This window comes from Lutjanus erythropterus, chromosome 2, assembly GCF_056507025.1.
Source record: "Lutjanus erythropterus isolate fLutEry1 chromosome 2, fLutEry1.hap2, whole genome shotgun sequence".
Taxonomy (NCBI): Eukaryota; Metazoa; Chordata; class Actinopteri; order Lutjaniformes; family Lutjanidae; genus Lutjanus; species Lutjanus erythropterus.
This window is the reverse complement of record NC_139318.1, coordinates 46,166,235-46,183,078: the sequence shown is the minus strand read 5'-3', so window position 1 is coordinate 46,183,078 and position 16,844 is coordinate 46,166,235. Positions and strand designations below refer to the sequence as shown.

Here is a 16,844-nt window from a genome sequence, read left to right as displayed (position 1 = left end):
ATTGTAAATACAGAGCAGGATGTTTTCCAACAAACCTAAGATGAGGGTTGAAATGAAAGATGAGCAAATCCTGCAGGAAAAGTCAAGTCTTTTTTTTATCATTTGCTATATTCAGTGCAAAATAAAATACACATTTGTATGATTTTTATGTTGTATTGATTGAAGTCAGGCTGGAATTTATTTTCATCTGTTAACCTTAAAACCTGTAGGACTTTTTTGTTCTCATTTGGGATGATAAGGGCAAGTTTATTTGTATAGCACATTTCTACACAAAGTCATTTCAGCAAACCTTATTTATTTCACAGTGGTTCATTTGCACAACACTTTGCATTTTGCATGAATGAACTCTCTGAACTGTTTGTTCTCCTTTGGCAAAATCAGTCATTTTACTGAGCAAAACGTGGGTGTTGAACGTCTACTGCTGCCTTGATTGCATTGTTTACGTTATCATGTGACCCTTTAGGCAATCAAAGTAAAGAAAGAAAGAAACAGCTGACGCTAAAACTCTGGTCCTGACTGGTTTGAACTTAAAGGGTCGACCAGAGATGCATCTTACCTGAGGTGAAACTTCAATATTTTACTTGTTAGTGCTGCACAGAGTGACTTACAGCGACTGCAGCAGTAGATAAAAGCTCTGAGGTCTGTTGTTTTCTGGGTGCACTGATGCAGTCATGAGTGTTATTCACATCAGCGGTGCCTGGTACAGCAAGCACTGTGGACGTGTTCAGTCAGGCTCTGATGCTCACGTCATGCTGCTGTCACGGGACGAGCACACAGTGACGGTGACGGGATGAAAGCAGATGACGACAGAGCTTTCGTATTCATGTGGTTTGTGAATGATGCTTACAGATGACGTGGCTTTTAAATAGAAAAGTTCTATTCACATTTGTTCAAAAAACAAACTCTCTCATCGCAGCTGGTTCTTTTAGTTGTTATTTTCTGCAAATTTTAGGCTAATGTCTCAGATTTTCATGATTTCCTCTGTCTGTTTTTCTCCACAGTGATCTGTAACTTCCGGGGCTCAGTGACTCAGGGTTTGGCTCTGGAGGTGGGAGAGACAGTTCAGATTCTGGAAAAATGTGAAGGTAAGACTTGATGAAAACCTGATGAATAGCTAAATGAGATAGTGTTGGGGGTGGATGTTTGAAACAGAAGAAACGTCCTTGATCATTGTTTCAAAAGCACCATAACGTCACTAAAGCACCAGCAATCAGTGTAAAGATCCTTGTGGGTGAGACGTAACTGTTGTCTAGTTAGATTTCCTACAAAGATATATGCAGTCAGGAGGGAAGTGACGTGGACTTTGAGGCGACCAGGCGTTTAACCAAGAATTAAACGTTCGTCATCACTCAAACTGACAGTACATTATGGTTTTTGTCAGATTTACACTGCACCGTGCAAAATCCCATGACAAACAAAAAGAGGAGGAAGAAAAATAGTTTATAACTGCTTCACCACCTGCCACCTTCTTTGTAGAAATTAGTTCGCCAAAGTTGTGACCTGCTGGCTGATTGTCAGACTTAAGAACTCTGCTCGTGAAAATCTACAATCAGATTTTCAAATGACTAGTGTGTGAATGTGAATGATATTAATTAATGTCACAGAGCTGCTGTTATGGTACTGATGTAGGTATGTAACATTTAAACTTCTCTTTAGAGGGTCTTTTAAAGAAAGCAGGATTACTTTTAAATAAAGAGAGGAAGCACCACTGGGTCTTTCTTTTGGTCAAGTACTGCTGCTCTTTGGATACTTCAGGTATTTTGTGCTTATTCTTCAGGTGAAAGGCTCTTTGCATGAGTGAAACAGTCTCAGTGAAACATCAAAAATGCACGTCTCCTTCAGAAACACTCCAAGGCTCACTGTAAGGTTTGTATAGAAAAAAAAAGATTTTATTTTACTTGGCAAAAAAAGGTCAGGGTCAGTCTGGAGTCCAGACTGATCCTAATGAAGACCTGTGCTGGTCGATAAGCGTTGATCCTTTCTACCTCTTCTTGCCATGTAAGTTAGTCATTTTAATTCTTTACAAACCTGACAGTGTGCTGTGGAGACTTTTTGAAGGAGACATTGCATTTTAGATTCTTTACTGCGACTGATTATAACTGAAACTGTTTCACTTCACCTTAAGAATAATATGGGTTACTTTTCAGTTCAGTTCATTCAGGAACATTCATGTCATAATTTTACCCTTTGATTACAACTAATGGAAATACAGTTATAGTTTAGAAGCTTCCTTGATTTGCAAACCAGCATGCTGAGTCAAAACAAGGGGTGCAATATAACGCCCCCCCCCCCCCCCCCCCCCAGTATACAAGAGTGGATCTAAGCAAGACATGAATATCATTTAATCTTTGTGCATCAGCGTGTGTGTGTGTGTGTGTGTGTGTGTGTGTGTGTGTGTGTGGCAGGTTCATTGTTGCAGAGATCAGTGAGGAGGAGCCATGTTTAATTGGACCACCTTGTTGTGAGCGTGAACAGTGATTGGTGTGTGACTGACTAGAAATGATTCAGTCAGCGAGCTGACAGCTGCTGACAGCTGCTGACAGCTGGACACCTCTGTCTTCTGCATGAACTAAAATGATGCTCTATTTTCACAGAAGCAAACACATTGTCTGATCATGTTGAATTAAAGGGCGTCACTTTTTCTCACAACAGTCGACACAAAATGCCAGCCAACAACCTCAATAATAGTTGTTCTCCTGTGTTGCTCTCTTTATCAAAGAAACTAAAGGTGATTTCTGAAAGACTGAACAAAGATCTGAACCAAGATTCATGTTTTTGTTGCATGCTTTGCACTTTATCCAATTAATTTTTTTTCCTCATTGGAATTATGCAAGCACACTAAGGAGCTCTACATGACGTAACTGTTCCTGCCATCATCACCTACATGAGCTGCGTCTCTCTGTCCTCTCAGTTCATTTGTTTGTAGAGTTCAGTTCTTCTCTCTCATCCTCTTGGAAAATGATTGAAAAGTCAGATTTTTTGTGAGTTTTTTTCCAACTGACAATTAATCACCTGGTCTTTTCCTCTCCTCATGTGTGAATGCGGTTCTGACGATAGCCTGCCAGAACTTCCAGAACCATCCAAAACAAATTAACCAAACCGTGGTTCAGTTTGATCTGGACCAAGACCACCTCTCAGTCAGATCAGGGTCTGACTGTTTGGTCTGGACCGTGGTCCAGGCGTGGTTTCACACCTGCAGTCCAAAAGTCCTTAAGTCATCTCTTTATATCCTGATAGTATTTTTGATAGTTGATGATAGTTTGATTTTGCCTTAAAAGTACCCTGTTCAGTTTTTGACCACAGCACAATACAACGGTGTAATTACCAGCTGGTTCCTGTTTTGTCAGGCAGGCTTCAGGAATAAACATAATGAATGATTAAAAATCATACATAAAACACCAAGGATATAATATAAAATCATTTGAGCAAACGTGTAGCAATGTGCCGATAAACACAGTGTAGAAAAACACTGTTAGCAGGTGATTATGGATGTTAACAGCTTAGAAAATGCTTTTATGAAGAAGAAAATGCACACAATGCATGTGTAATAGCATCAGTTGTATTTCTGTAAATTTTTTAAAGTACTGGGCTTTTCAGACGGGGACGACTGATGCACCTCGTAATTTATTTTAACTGGGAGGCATGCAGGCAGTTAAGGAGGCGGAGTGACAAGCAGGTGAGACCCTGTGAAAGAGTCGCAGTCGTGCTCGTCTCACGCACAACTTTCCTGAACCAGGGATGAGAAGCTGATCCTCTGTTTGTGAGTTTCCTGGAATCTATAACTTTTTAAATAGTTATAGAGAGGGCTTTTACATGGCAGAGCATCAGGACCAGACTGGATATATCAGGTTTGTGTAGCAGAGGCATTGATCGCTTGTTGTTTGCTCACGGAGCAGTTGTCTGTCTGGTTATTCACATGAGGAGTGTAGTGAGACCCTCCGGATCCTTGCGGGTACATTGGCGCATTGTCGCCCCCTGTTTCTTTTCCCACCGACTGTCCCTGAATGTCTGTAAACGCTGCTGAGTTTCCAAAAATGTTGTAAAACCGTAATGGATCGTTGTCCATTTCCCCCAGATGTTCACGGAGGCACCAGTTAGAAAAGCCTCCACTTTAAAGCCTCTGTGACCGTGTTGTCACTAAAACCCACAGTAAAAACTAATACTCACTGCAGCATCCATAGTTCTCTGGAATAATGAGTGCAAATAGCCTGTAATATCCCGGCGCAGGCCTGGACCAGAGCCCAAGTTATTAACCGACGTTCCTCCCATTGTTATTCCTACTTTGACTCACAGAAATTAGCAGCTCCAGCCAGGATGTGTCTGAAGCCAGGAAGTGTTGTCTTTTGTAGATAATGAGTGAGTAGGTGCTTCATTAGCCACAGCTGGGCAGTCCACTGCCATCGATCCAGTGCCAGGGACCGACTGGGTCTTTCTTTACCCCTGAGGAAGACAGAGAGGAAGACAGAGAGGAAGACAGAGAGGAAGACAGAGAGGAAGACAGAGAGGGGGAAATGTTCGGCTGATGAAAAAAAAAGAGAATGGCATCTACTTCTCCCTGTGTTGTCATCTCCTACTGTCCTCTTCACTTTCTCTCCTCAGTCATCTTTATTTTCCTCCTCCCTCATATTTTTATTCTTCTTTTCCACTTACCCTCTTCCTCTTTTACATTTCGTCCTCTCTAATTGTCTGCTTGTATTGACGAGCCTCATATTCATCCCTGAGCTGACTTCATGGCATCCAATCAACATCTAATTTGCTCTTGTTATCAAGTGAAGCCCTTCCAGCGAAGGACAAGGGCTATTATCTGAGCCCTTGTGGCATCACAGCTTTCCCTGTAACACACAGTGATTATCGGGGCAAGCCAGGGCTAACTTTTGTCCAAGATCCCCCATGGCAGTTTCCAGATTTCCCTGGCTTCTGTCATTATCGGAGAATGCAAATAGAGTCTTAGGAAATACCCTCCAAGCAATGGTTGGCTAGTAGTGCAGAGCAGATAATTATGACAAAGTGTTTGTTTCTCTTTTTCTTTAACTTTCATAGAAAATCACCTAAGACTGTCTGTTTCTGACACATTTCAGACTTCTGTCCCCAAATGGTAAGATGTTGATTTTTGGGTCAGTGGTTGTCTGTACAGTTTGGTTTGGGTTAGCCATGTAGTGGTCATAGTTATAGTCAGGGTAAGTCTCCAGGTTATTAATGTAAAGGGCCGTCCACACCTACAATGATAGCTTTATTATAACAATAACAACGTGAGCATTATGGTTTGGCAGTGTGTTCAGATTCTTCTAGCAGGCCACCGTCAGTCCATCAAATGCTGTTTGCAGATATATTCACAGAGATAAATATATCATCCCCACCCCGTCCTGCCGAGTTTCACCTGGAGGACTTCATAGGTTACTACGTCCAATAAATAAATTCACTGTTGCATATTTCCCTTATTAACCAGTACACCTTCTGAATTCAAATTTCTCCCTTTTACCCGACTAAGATAAGACTTTATTGGCGTAATTAACTCACCATAAAACACAATTCATTCAAACTCCACAGACAGAAACAAAATAAAACTGAACAAAACCATCTTGGTTCGTCTTTCCACTGTTCCAACGATCACCAGCTCTGCTTTGGTTGAAATAAATCCTTAATTCACTGAATTAAATATGAAAATATTCTGGCTCTACGCTGCTTTCCTCTCACTCGTCCTTCAGCTCAGTGGGTGTACCTCTCACATCTTCTCCAAAACCTAAGTAGTTTTTGTGCCCAAGCCTAACAAAACAGCAACTGTTTTACAACATGTAATGTCATCTGAGTTATGTCATGTGACTTACTTAACATGGTTAAGGTCTGGTAAGCCTGTTTGATTTGGTACTCTCCACTGGTAACACATCATTTTGGAAGAAATTGACAATCGACCTTTTCTGTTGTAAAGGTATGACAATGTGTTGGGAAACGGAAAAAGCAGATGATGGTAAATTAAAACATTTATTGTGATGAGTTGAATGACTGAGGAGTGTGCAAATATGTCAGTAACATCAGTGATGTAGTTGTTGGCGTGTGAGCGTTACGAGGCGAACAGTATTTTAAGACAAAACAAAATCAAAGACAAAACGTGCCAACGCTGGTGGGGATGAGACCAGGTGTGTGTGTGTGAGCGAGACCGAGCAAAACTGGGCTGGACTTTTATTTCTTCTGCTCGTGAGGCTCAGATGCTCCAAATCTGGCCGGCTGCCGCAACCTCTGGTGCCTTCAAGGACACATAGGAAAACACAGTTTCTACTGCAGACAGATAACAGCAACTTAGGCGGGGCCGTCACAGAACAGTACAGACAGCCATAACTAATGTCATATGAATGTTTATCTCTGTGGATATAAGACCAGCCTAAAGTCTAAAGAATACAGGATTTAAAAAACAATATATTTATAGTTATCATTATAGTTATAGATATATTGTTCTTGGTGTGAATGTCCTTTAAGTGAATGTAATGTTCCTAAAAGTAAGTCAGCGTGTGTGTCATCGATGCCATTTCAGCTGCTGCAGAAATTCTGCTGCAGAGCTTTTATCCAGAAAGTACACTGAGTGTTCAGAATGCAGGGAAAAAGTCTCTCCCAAAATTGGCTTTCCCTGCCCTCTTGCACTGTGGCGAGCACTTGTCTGCCTGCACTAATGCCAAATTATCCTCCGCAGACAGAAACTCAATGACTATAATGACAGTGATATGGAGATGGCGGCCAGGCTGCAGGAATGCAATCCCCAAGTTCCATTCTCCAAATATAGATTACAGTCATAACACTTGAGAAAGCATTAGGCTTCGATTAAGGGCGGAGCAGCAATTTGAAGTATGAGATTTTGACTCTTAGTACAGTCAGCATTACTGAAGTGCCCATATAGTCATGGCTCAGAACAGCCCCTCATTATTTTCGAGAGGTTTTTCTGCTGCAACAATTTTTTTTTTATAGCAGGCAGCTGTTATTGTTGTTATCCAGGAGAGAGCTGGCTGTCTGTAAATAACAGTTAGATATTTAATAACCAGGCTGGGCAGACATAACCTGACATTAGATTGTGATGTGGGTGACATGAGACATTTTTTTAAGAGACCTTCATGTTTCAGTAGATACTGATCTAAAGTGTTCTTTGATTAGTCGAGCACAACGCAGGAAACAATATTGTCTTAGCCTCAATTTTCTGCTGTAAAACAACTGAGTCATAACTTCTGCAGTGAATTCAGGCTGATATTGAATTTCATGTGTTGCAGATTTAATTTTGGGACTGCAGATACAACTGAAGCAGGCAACATTTGAGACTCCTGTGTATGTGGCACCAAAAACCCATCATTCATAAAGGAAAAATATAAAAAAATAACTAAATATAAAGAAATCTGACTGTTGTTGTAATGTTGTTTGCCTTAAATGCAAATGATGTTTTCATTCTTCATCTTCTCACACAATTTTAATGAACGTTTTGGAAATAACTAACTGCTCCATGACTAGTCCTGTTACAAACAATATTGTTGTAATTTTAAGGAGACAGTTCACCCCAAAATCAAAATATATGTCATGTTATTTATCCATCTGTCTGAGATAGTTTTGGTGTGAGTTGGAGATATCAGACATAAAGATGTCTGCCTTCTTTCGGTGCTCAAAACAATAACAAAAAAATAAATAAATAACCTGACACACCAGATGGTTTGTTACGCAGAAGCATCTGGGAAGTCGCCCATAGAAACTGTTTGGAGAAGGGCAGGCACTTTCAAGAAAACCCCTGGTAGGTAATTGGATGAAACATCTGTCATGTGTAACATGGGCTAACGCCAACCAAGACGAAGAAGAGCAAAAACATAGTTTCTATCGCCGTTCTTTGTTCTTCTTTCAGTGAAGAAATTCTCTCCAGTTCTGATGTAGCTGATGCTATCACAGTATCTATGCTAACCTCTTCAGGAGCCGCCATTGTTTGTTCGAGACGAGCTGAATACATGGACGCTTCTTGCTGTCTGTGCACCTAAAATGAAGCCTGTAGCTGCCAGTAGTCCCTCTGAGGATGCTGATTGGCTCGCACTACCTCTGGTGTGGACACAAATGGATAGTTTGGAGCCTGGCAAGATGGATTCTCACGTGATCTTGCGATCTTGTGAATCCAGCTGCTGTGTGAGTTAGCCAAAGAAATACATTTCATTCAAAACCAGTTTCTCTTTCCTAAAATTATAACCTGGTTCCTCAAGATAATCCACAAACCTTGTTGTGAGTAGTTTCATGTAGGAACTACTTTCTTTCTGCGGTTGAATCTACCAGAACTACTTTATTTTCTACTAGAAAGAAAGTGGTTCCTACATGAAACTGCTGTGGATTATCTTGAGTACCCAAGCCATGATTTTTGGAACACTCTATGGCCAATGTCTCCAAAACTCTACAACTCACACCAAAACTATCTACATGGATAAACAGGAAAAGGGAATCTCAGGCTCTGATGCCAAAAATTACACTAAAATAAAGAGGGCAGCTTTTCGTTTCCACTGTTTGTGTTTTTTTAAGTCAACATGTCGGCTCATTCATGTTAATGGGCTCTTCTCTCTCACTCGCCTCAAACCCAAGTTGTTTCCACACCAGAGCGAGCGAATGTGGCTTTGAAACCAAGTCCATCTGGACAAACTCCCAAATTCTCTGGCTGGAATTATTCAGTTGTTGTTGGGAAAAACACCTGTTAGCCTCAAGTAACACGTTATCTTCACTTCACCTGGTTTACCATGACTGTGTGTGTGTGTGTGTGTGTGTGTGTGTGTGTGTGTGTGTGTGTGTGTGTGTGTGTGTGTGTGTGGAGGAGCTGCCTGTGCTCCGCCCACAGTGAAACTCCAACACTCAGAGTGGATCGTGAGAACAGATGCATCATGAACACGTAGTTTTATCTATACAGACAAAAAAGAAGAGCATTAGAAAAAGGGCATTAACACATTTCAAAGATTTCTACAAAGTTATTTAAACATATCTCACATTCACATTTTGGCTTATATCCACATGACTGAATTCACAGTTAAATAAATGTAATGTGTCATGATATTGTTGACTATATTTGACTGCAGGGTGATTACAAATATAAATATTGGCTTATAGGTTGGCAAAGTTGCTGCTTATTTGCATTATATTAACTGTGTTTACAACCTGACAGCACTGGTTAGCCACCAGCTAACAAATTAGAATAGTATAGTATAACAGTTAGGAAATGAGCGGTTCCCTCTGAGCAAATGAAACATAAGAATACATTACATTTTATTCATTGAGCAGATGCTTTTGTCCAAAGTGACTTACAGTAAGTGGATTTAAACCATGTAAGAACTGGATATCAGGCAGAAGTGGGAGTATATCCCTTTTAAACAATTAGCTAAAAGCATGCTCACTGCTGCAGTACAAGTGACTGCACTGTACTGTTTGGGCTTTTTTTGTGAAGAAATGAGATAAAAGTGCTAGCAAGGGTGTTTGAGATGTAGTCTGAAAATGTGTTCTCAGAGTTCAGGCAGTGACTGTGTTGTCCAGACTTCAGTCTGAACAGAGATGGATCTTGACCGAGGTTACGACCACAACGCTTCTGATTGATGGGGCGGCTAAATGTCCAGAGGCAGAGGAGTTCAGTAGTCAGTCCAGGATGTGACCATGGCTTCAAAGTAGGACGGAGCAGTTCCTTTCACCGCCCTGTAGGCTGGTATACCAGAGCTGGATGGGAGCAGCAACAGGGAGGCTGCTGCTTGACTGATATTCAAGTTCTGGTCAGCCCCACTCTGTGGTCGGGTCGTGATGCTCTCTGAGACATGGATCTGCAGCTGAGCACCGATGTTTTACACCATCACATAACACCATCTTCTTCTTCTGCTTAGAATTACTGAGAAATATCTGAAATATCTGAAATACCCAGATTTTTCCATTTGCTTATATTAATTGGTTTGAATTGTTTAATCAGATCCAGATTCTGATGGATGTGAGACTAGATGGGAATTGATAAAACCAGGTTCCTTCCTACAATCCCTCCAAGCTGAACAAATCTGTTAAAATACTGAAACATATTTTTTATCTCCTGAAAGTGTTTAATAATATAAAAGAGAATCCAAAGGTAGGTGGTTGATTTGGACCCATACTGACACATCCTCGATTACAGTTCTGCTCAAAACTGGTGGAAAATGCAGGTCTGTTCACAAAATCCAAAATTCAAAGATTCAAGAATCCTGAATGGAACCGGTCCAAGAACCAGAGCTAATTTGGTGGAAAAAAACACAATGTGAGGAGGCGATCCTTCCCCCTGGAGGAATACACGCTCTGTCACGTCTGGGTTGAGCTTTAGGTGGTGCCTTGACATCCACTCTGAGATGTCAGCCAGGCGCGCGGCGAGCAGCGATGTGTGTCCGAACCATCAGCCAGAAACCAACAGTTTCATATCCAGGAGTGGCTGAAAGGCAGAAAGATGGGAAAAGTGGCAGCCTGATTCTAACAGTGTGGATGCTTCTGATCAAGCCAGCCTAAGTATCCTTCATCTGTTGCTATGACAACCAAGTTATCAATCTTTTTCTTGGCCTGCATTTGATTAATGTTTGCACAGTATACTGATTCGACACTAATCAATCAATACCTGTGTATTGGCAGTAAACAGAGCACGCTGTGTTCCCTGTGAGGAGCTCGGTGGCTCAGCTGCAGTTCACACCTCTGTATTGAATCATTGTCATAACCGTAATTACAATGAAAAACGCTCTCGTGGGTACTATTACTGCATCAACAAGCAATTCCATTTTCTCATAGAGTAGCTGGAGGTGTGCTCTACAGGGACGGCAGGCTTCATTTAAGACTCATGTTCAGCTGATTTGATAGTTTGATGGAAACCTGCATTTACTGTATAATGCTGTATCCATAATGAGCGCAGCCTGAACCTGCATTAACTCAACAAAAGTGGCTCCTTGAGTTCAGCCTCCCACTTGGAGATGATTTACAGTGATTATTATTTTGAATTATTTTGATAACGCTGCAAAAATAATTATTCTAATAACCGCTCAGCGAGCCGCTTGGATACGGGAGGCGAGATGATTACTCTTCTTTAGAGAAAGGCTGTTTGACAACGGACAAATTAGGCACATACACGCACCTGCTCGCACACACAAACACCTGCTCCGTCCTCTCACAGATATAGAATAATCATATACACCCTCACACATGTAAATTCATGATTTCATCAGTCCTTCTTCTCTCGTCTCTTTACAGATGCAGTAAACTCACTCAGCTACACACACCCACGCTCTCACACACACACGTCCTCATTTCAACCCTTACAAATAGGCCTAGACACTGCTGGTCCTGCCCCAGTCTGATTTCCATATAGATGAGAGGCGAGGGAGTAAACACAGCCATCTTAACGAGGGTGATAAATGAATCTTGATTGGTTATTAATTAACTGGCCAATTAAGCCTCCATCTCCATATTCATATTAGATTATGTAGAACTGCTGAGAAATGGATGTCACGATTTTGCAAGAAGATAAGATGAAAGTGAAGCGTCCTGGCTGATGCAGCGTTCGCCCTGGTATCACCGGGTATTTGTTCTAAATGTTTGTTCCAGAACAAGTAAATATGCAGTATGGACGGAGTCTGATTTGAGTAATTTCCTGGTCTGAATGAGAAAAAAAGGAAAAGAGTGCAGAAAATAGCATGTGTTTTCAAACTATTGCCCCAATTCTGTTTTCTAAAATATTAAATTCAGAATTTCCAAAAAGAAATTGGTCATATAAGCAAAGACGTGTTTTTTTTATGCTGTTTGGAGCAAAATGTTTACCACTGTGTGAGTGAGCTTCATGTCGTCAGAAGCAAGGCAAGAAGTATGGCGTGCAACTGAACACACACTCCTCCACAGAGCTGCATCTACGCCTTCATATCACAGCCTGCAGCACAGCTCTGCCCCGGTGTCTTACAACTGTAAATCCACACATCCAGGACCAAATCTTTCATTTGTATAGACCTGTATACTGTAATGTAGCATCACAAAAAAACAAAAACAAATGAAGTTTGTCTGAGCATTTATGAGCTACAGAGATGTACCTATTGTCACAACTCTGGGAGGAACAAATACTCACATGCAGAGATATTCACAGGAAGCAAAGGTGGAGTTCAAAGTTCAAGTCTTTACTAAAGGTCCAAAAGTCATACACATGCAGGCAGTCCAAAACAAGGTGAAAAAAAGCAGGCAGGGAAAAGGCAAAACTCCCCAAACCAGGAAATAAAGTCCAAAATCACTGAAACACCAAGAAGTACAGACGTGTAAGTGTGTCTGAAAAATCTACTGAAAGTCTGGAATTTTTATCAGGAAAACGATGGAATTTTGGAACAGAAAATGTGTAGGAACCCAGTAATTATTTGTTTTTTAGTAATATCACTGTCTCATGTTAGGTGATATTAATCTAATAATTAATCTATGAATTATTTTTTGATTTCGGAAAACTGAACAGTTGTCCTAGAAAGTTTGTTATGGAGCACAAGATGGACATTGTGGTGATTTAGATCATGTCAGAACTTTGTCAGCTCTGATAGAAGTTTAATAAATGGGCTTCGTGGCTGTGTTCCCTGTGGTCGTCTAAGAAGGTCAAAGTAATAATATGCATCGTTTTGATATAAATAAATGTCTTTTTTGCTTCACTGTCACTGACAGACAGTGGTCACCCAACCCTTAAATTTCCAAGAGCCGGCGACACAATCATTTTTATTTCCACTTGGATGGAGACAAATGATGTCCCCACAGTCTGAGAGGATGTCTCGGTCTCCCCCTGTACATATTTATTCCCCTGATGCACGTCACTTTCAGCTGTCAGGGTTTTACTTCAAGTTGACTCAACTTTCATGACAGCTTCCCTTTCCGAAGAGGCATCTGATGAATGTTCGTCCATGTGGAAAGAAGCGTTCTGATTCTGGACCTGCAGAGAGGGCTGAATTTCACCTGGTGATATTTGAGTTATCTACAACAAATAAAAGTCCATAAATCAGAAACAAAGATGCCCCTTATAACTCCAGGACTTACCTGAGAGTCATCAAGTTTTTTAAGTTTTCTTCAAAATGTCAGCTTCTCAGGAATTAACAAAAACAGCCGTGTTTTCAGCTTTGTGACGATGCATTTTTGAGATGATCCAGTGGCTTTATAAATGGTTGTTTGGCTTATTAAAAAGGGGACTTGTCTCAGCTCTTTAAGGAGCACTCCCTCCCACAGTTTGATTGAAAAATTCACCAAATAAAGGACTTGGATAGAAGTTGTTGTCTCAGCAATGAAAAAACTGAGTGTCAGATAACTCTAACCCAGGGCTCAGCCACTTATTAAAAAGAATTGAAAAGATTCTGTCTGTAGTTCAGCTGTTAAATTGTCTGTTTTCCTGTGAGACATTTTTTTTGGGGATTTGGCAGGTCTAGCTAGATTAGGAACTCTCAAGACTAGCCACCAGAAATATTTAGAGGAAATGGTGCTGAGCCGTAGGCGGAGGCTCTGACGTACATTTTAGTTGATGAAATATTAAAACGTTTTATTTTCATTCAGTGTACAGTGCAGCACGATTTTAGAATTTGAGAATCACTTTAGGCCGACAACAATAAGTGAAAATTAAAGTGTTAAAATAAGAAATGTTTAATTTGGGAGCTGCTGCAGACAGGCAAAAGAGCCAAATGCAGCTCTGGAGCCGCAGCTTGCAGACGCCTGCCCTGACCTTTAACCAGTGTGAACGCCGGCCTGAATGCCACCATTTTCCAAAAATGATTTGTCTTTTTACTGTTGCAACAAACACCAACTCCACCGTGTGAGAATGTCAGGAGAGGAGCGAGAGGGATGTCGGGCATCAGAAAAGCAGCGTGTGAGCCAATATTTTCACGTCTAACACGGTGAATTAAGGGTTTCTGTAAAATTAGAGTTGGTGGTTGGTGATTGTTGGAACGGTGGAAAGATTAATCAAAATGATTTTGGTGAGGTTTGCTTTATTTCTGTTGGGCATTTTATGACGGCGTTTGGTGGCTTTGGCATGACTTGATAAATCAGCTGTTTCTGGTCGAATGTAAAAGTCTGTCTCTGTTTATCTCTGTAGGTTTTTCTCTACAGGCTGCTTCACGTCTACCAGCTGCAGAGATCTCACTCAATACCAGACCATTTTCAAAACTTGTTGTCTCAATCATTCACTTAGACACAAAAACATGGGATAATAGATCCCACATTAAACAGCGACCTCAGTAACTGTTGAAGGTTCTTTTAAGGATGCTGATATTAACCTTCTTCAAATTTTATTAGTAGTCAGACGTTGGTTGTGACAACAGCCAGAGGTGGACGATGGAGAAGAAAAAAAAACAGATCACCTCCATCACATTTAAGTGATGCAGTACCGTGTAAAAGTTCCTTTCTGTTAATATTTTTGATCCACTGTGATACATGGTGGTCCCTCCTTCTCCCTGACCTCTTACACGTTGTTGTCAAAAGTAATCAGATTTAAAAAATCAGTGTTAAAGTAGAAAAATGTGAATTTATTATGACGGCTTGCATTCATTCACACTCAAACTGTAGGGAGACGCCACTGGATCAGTTGCGGCTTGATAACCTCCAGTACTTTGCTGGATTTGTCTATAGTTGACCTCTGCTTTAAGAAAACTCTGTATTCCATGTTTTAAAGGTTTAAAGGTTTAAGGAAACTTTTTAAAGTACAAGGTAAAACATTGCAGACCATTTTTAAATACATGGTGGAATTTCAGGTATTGATTTTTTTCATACTTTGTGAGCCAATCATTGGTTTCCATTCAGCTCTCTTTTTTTTGTCAAGCAAAGATCTTGTTAGAAAATGTTAAAATGTTCAAGCCAACGTCTCCTTGCATATTCAAACTGCTGACTCATAACCGCTTTTTATTGCTTCACTGAATCTGTGTGTTTGCTCTACAGTCTTAGTCACTGATGTTTGTGCTTTCTTTCAGGATGGTACAGAGGATTCTCAACCAGGAAGCCAAATGTCAAGGTAAGAGAGACTGACAGCTTCTGCTCTTCAAATCTCTCCTCTCAGACTGTTTGACTAATAACAGTGTCTATCTCTTAAATATCCACTCTTGATTTCTCCATTCTTTGCTGTGACATTGTTGAGACAAGAGGTTACTTATACAGCCAACATGTGAAGGAGACTTATGTAAATAAAATGCAGAAGTTTTCTCTCTAGTCTCAACTTTGCTTTTCTCTTCATCTCTTATCGTTGCTCTCACTTTCCGGCAGAGTTTAAACTTCACACAGTGGCAGATGAAGGTAGACAGAGTTAAAGTGAAGATTCTAGCTTGGATTTTATTCTGCAAAAACAAAAACGTAACCATCGACTGATGGTTGAAAACGGAGCAATATAAGTGGAATCAAAAAGCATAAACACTAAATAAAATATATGATATTTTACCTTATTCCTGCAATCAGATAGTGTAATCTGGCAAAAACTCTTCTCCTTCCTGAAGGCTGTATGTCGAAGTCATGACCTCAATATTTCTAACATCCTGCCTGTGGTGCAGAAACTGCAGAAACAACAGAAATGCTGAGATGTTGCCTTGCATACTAATTATAATTATAGCTACTTAAGTAGTCTAGATTCCCCTGGGCCAACTATGTTATCTTAAATTAATGTAAACTTATACACCCACATTGTAATTTCTTCTTAATGCTTTTAGCAGTGTCGCATCTGTGACATAACCAAGTAAATGTTATGGTTCAGTTTTGTTGCGCATCTTCTAACAGGACAACAAACAGTGTAGCGTTCATACTGGGGGAACATTTTACACCTTTACTGCTCAGGGGTTTCCACAGAGATGTGGACTAACCAGTGGGGAAAAAGTAGCCGTCTACAGGGGTCTGTTGGTCTGACGTATATTTTTATACTTCCTGACTGATCATCAGGTTGCTGCCACAGGTGTTTTCTTGTGTTTTCCTTTTACGTATTAGTCTGTCTAATGAGGACGTCTCCTGTTTGTGCAATCGATGCATTTCCTAATGGGTTTCATCATCACTTATCTTGCCAATGTTTGTCAAACACTGAAATTGACTCTTTGCTCTCTGATCGGGAGGACACAACCATGTTTCTCTATTATCATGCTGACTGTTGTGAAGAGGAGGCTTGTGGTCTCAAAACACACAGGATAGTGAATCACAACTTGTTAATCAAAGCTATTTACACGGGGGTGCAGTGGTTAGCACTGCAGCCCCACAGCAAGAAGGTCTTGGGACATGTTGCATGTTCTCCTCGGGTCCGTGTGGGTTCTCTCCAGGTACTCCGGTTTCCTCCCACAGTCCAAAGACATGCAGCATAATAGTTGTGAATGTGAGTAGTTGTGTGTATCTGTGTGTCAGTCCTGTGATGAACTGGCGACCTGTCCAGGGTGAATCCCGCCTCTTGTCCAATGTCAGCCAGGATCGGTTCCAGCCCCCCATGACCCATCAAGGATAATCGGTTACAGACAATGGATGGATGGATGGATGGATGGATGGATGGATGGATGGATGGATGGATTAATGTAATAAAGAAGCCGGCTGAAGTTGAGTGAGTGGCTGTTTGACCTGCAGCTGGCTGCTAGACAGTAGAGAGACATCAGGAAACAGGAGTGAGAGATGTGGAGTGAAACCGAAGGTGTCGACCGGATGTGAAACAGGAAAGTTGCAGTTTGACCGTCAAACTAGAGTGTCATGATTTGATTTGACTTTTGATGAAAATTACGTCTTGACAACAGTCATAGTCTGTTGATTTGATATTGAAATTCGTAACAACTTGTTTATTTTTTTGTTTATTTGTTAGGATCCACATCAGCTGTGTCCTAAAGCAAAGTTAGTCTTTCAGGGGTCAACATTCA

General features: G+C 40.8%; 1 protein-coding gene across 1 annotated transcript in view; it reads left to right on the top strand.

Annotated features, from left to right (window-relative positions):
• The window catches only part of LOC146332315 (dedicator of cytokinesis protein 3-like), a 287,446-nt gene that overhangs the window by 105,768 nt on the left and 164,834 nt on the right, over nucleotides 1-16,844 (top strand). Inside the window, exons 3-4 of the mRNA XM_084741209.1 lie at nucleotides 1,002-1,085; nucleotides 14,946-14,986. Of these exons, the coding sequence (XP_084597335.1) occupies nucleotides 1,002-1,085; nucleotides 14,946-14,986 (125 nt within the window). The remainder of the gene's footprint in view (nucleotides 1-1,001; nucleotides 1,086-14,945; nucleotides 14,987-16,844) is intronic.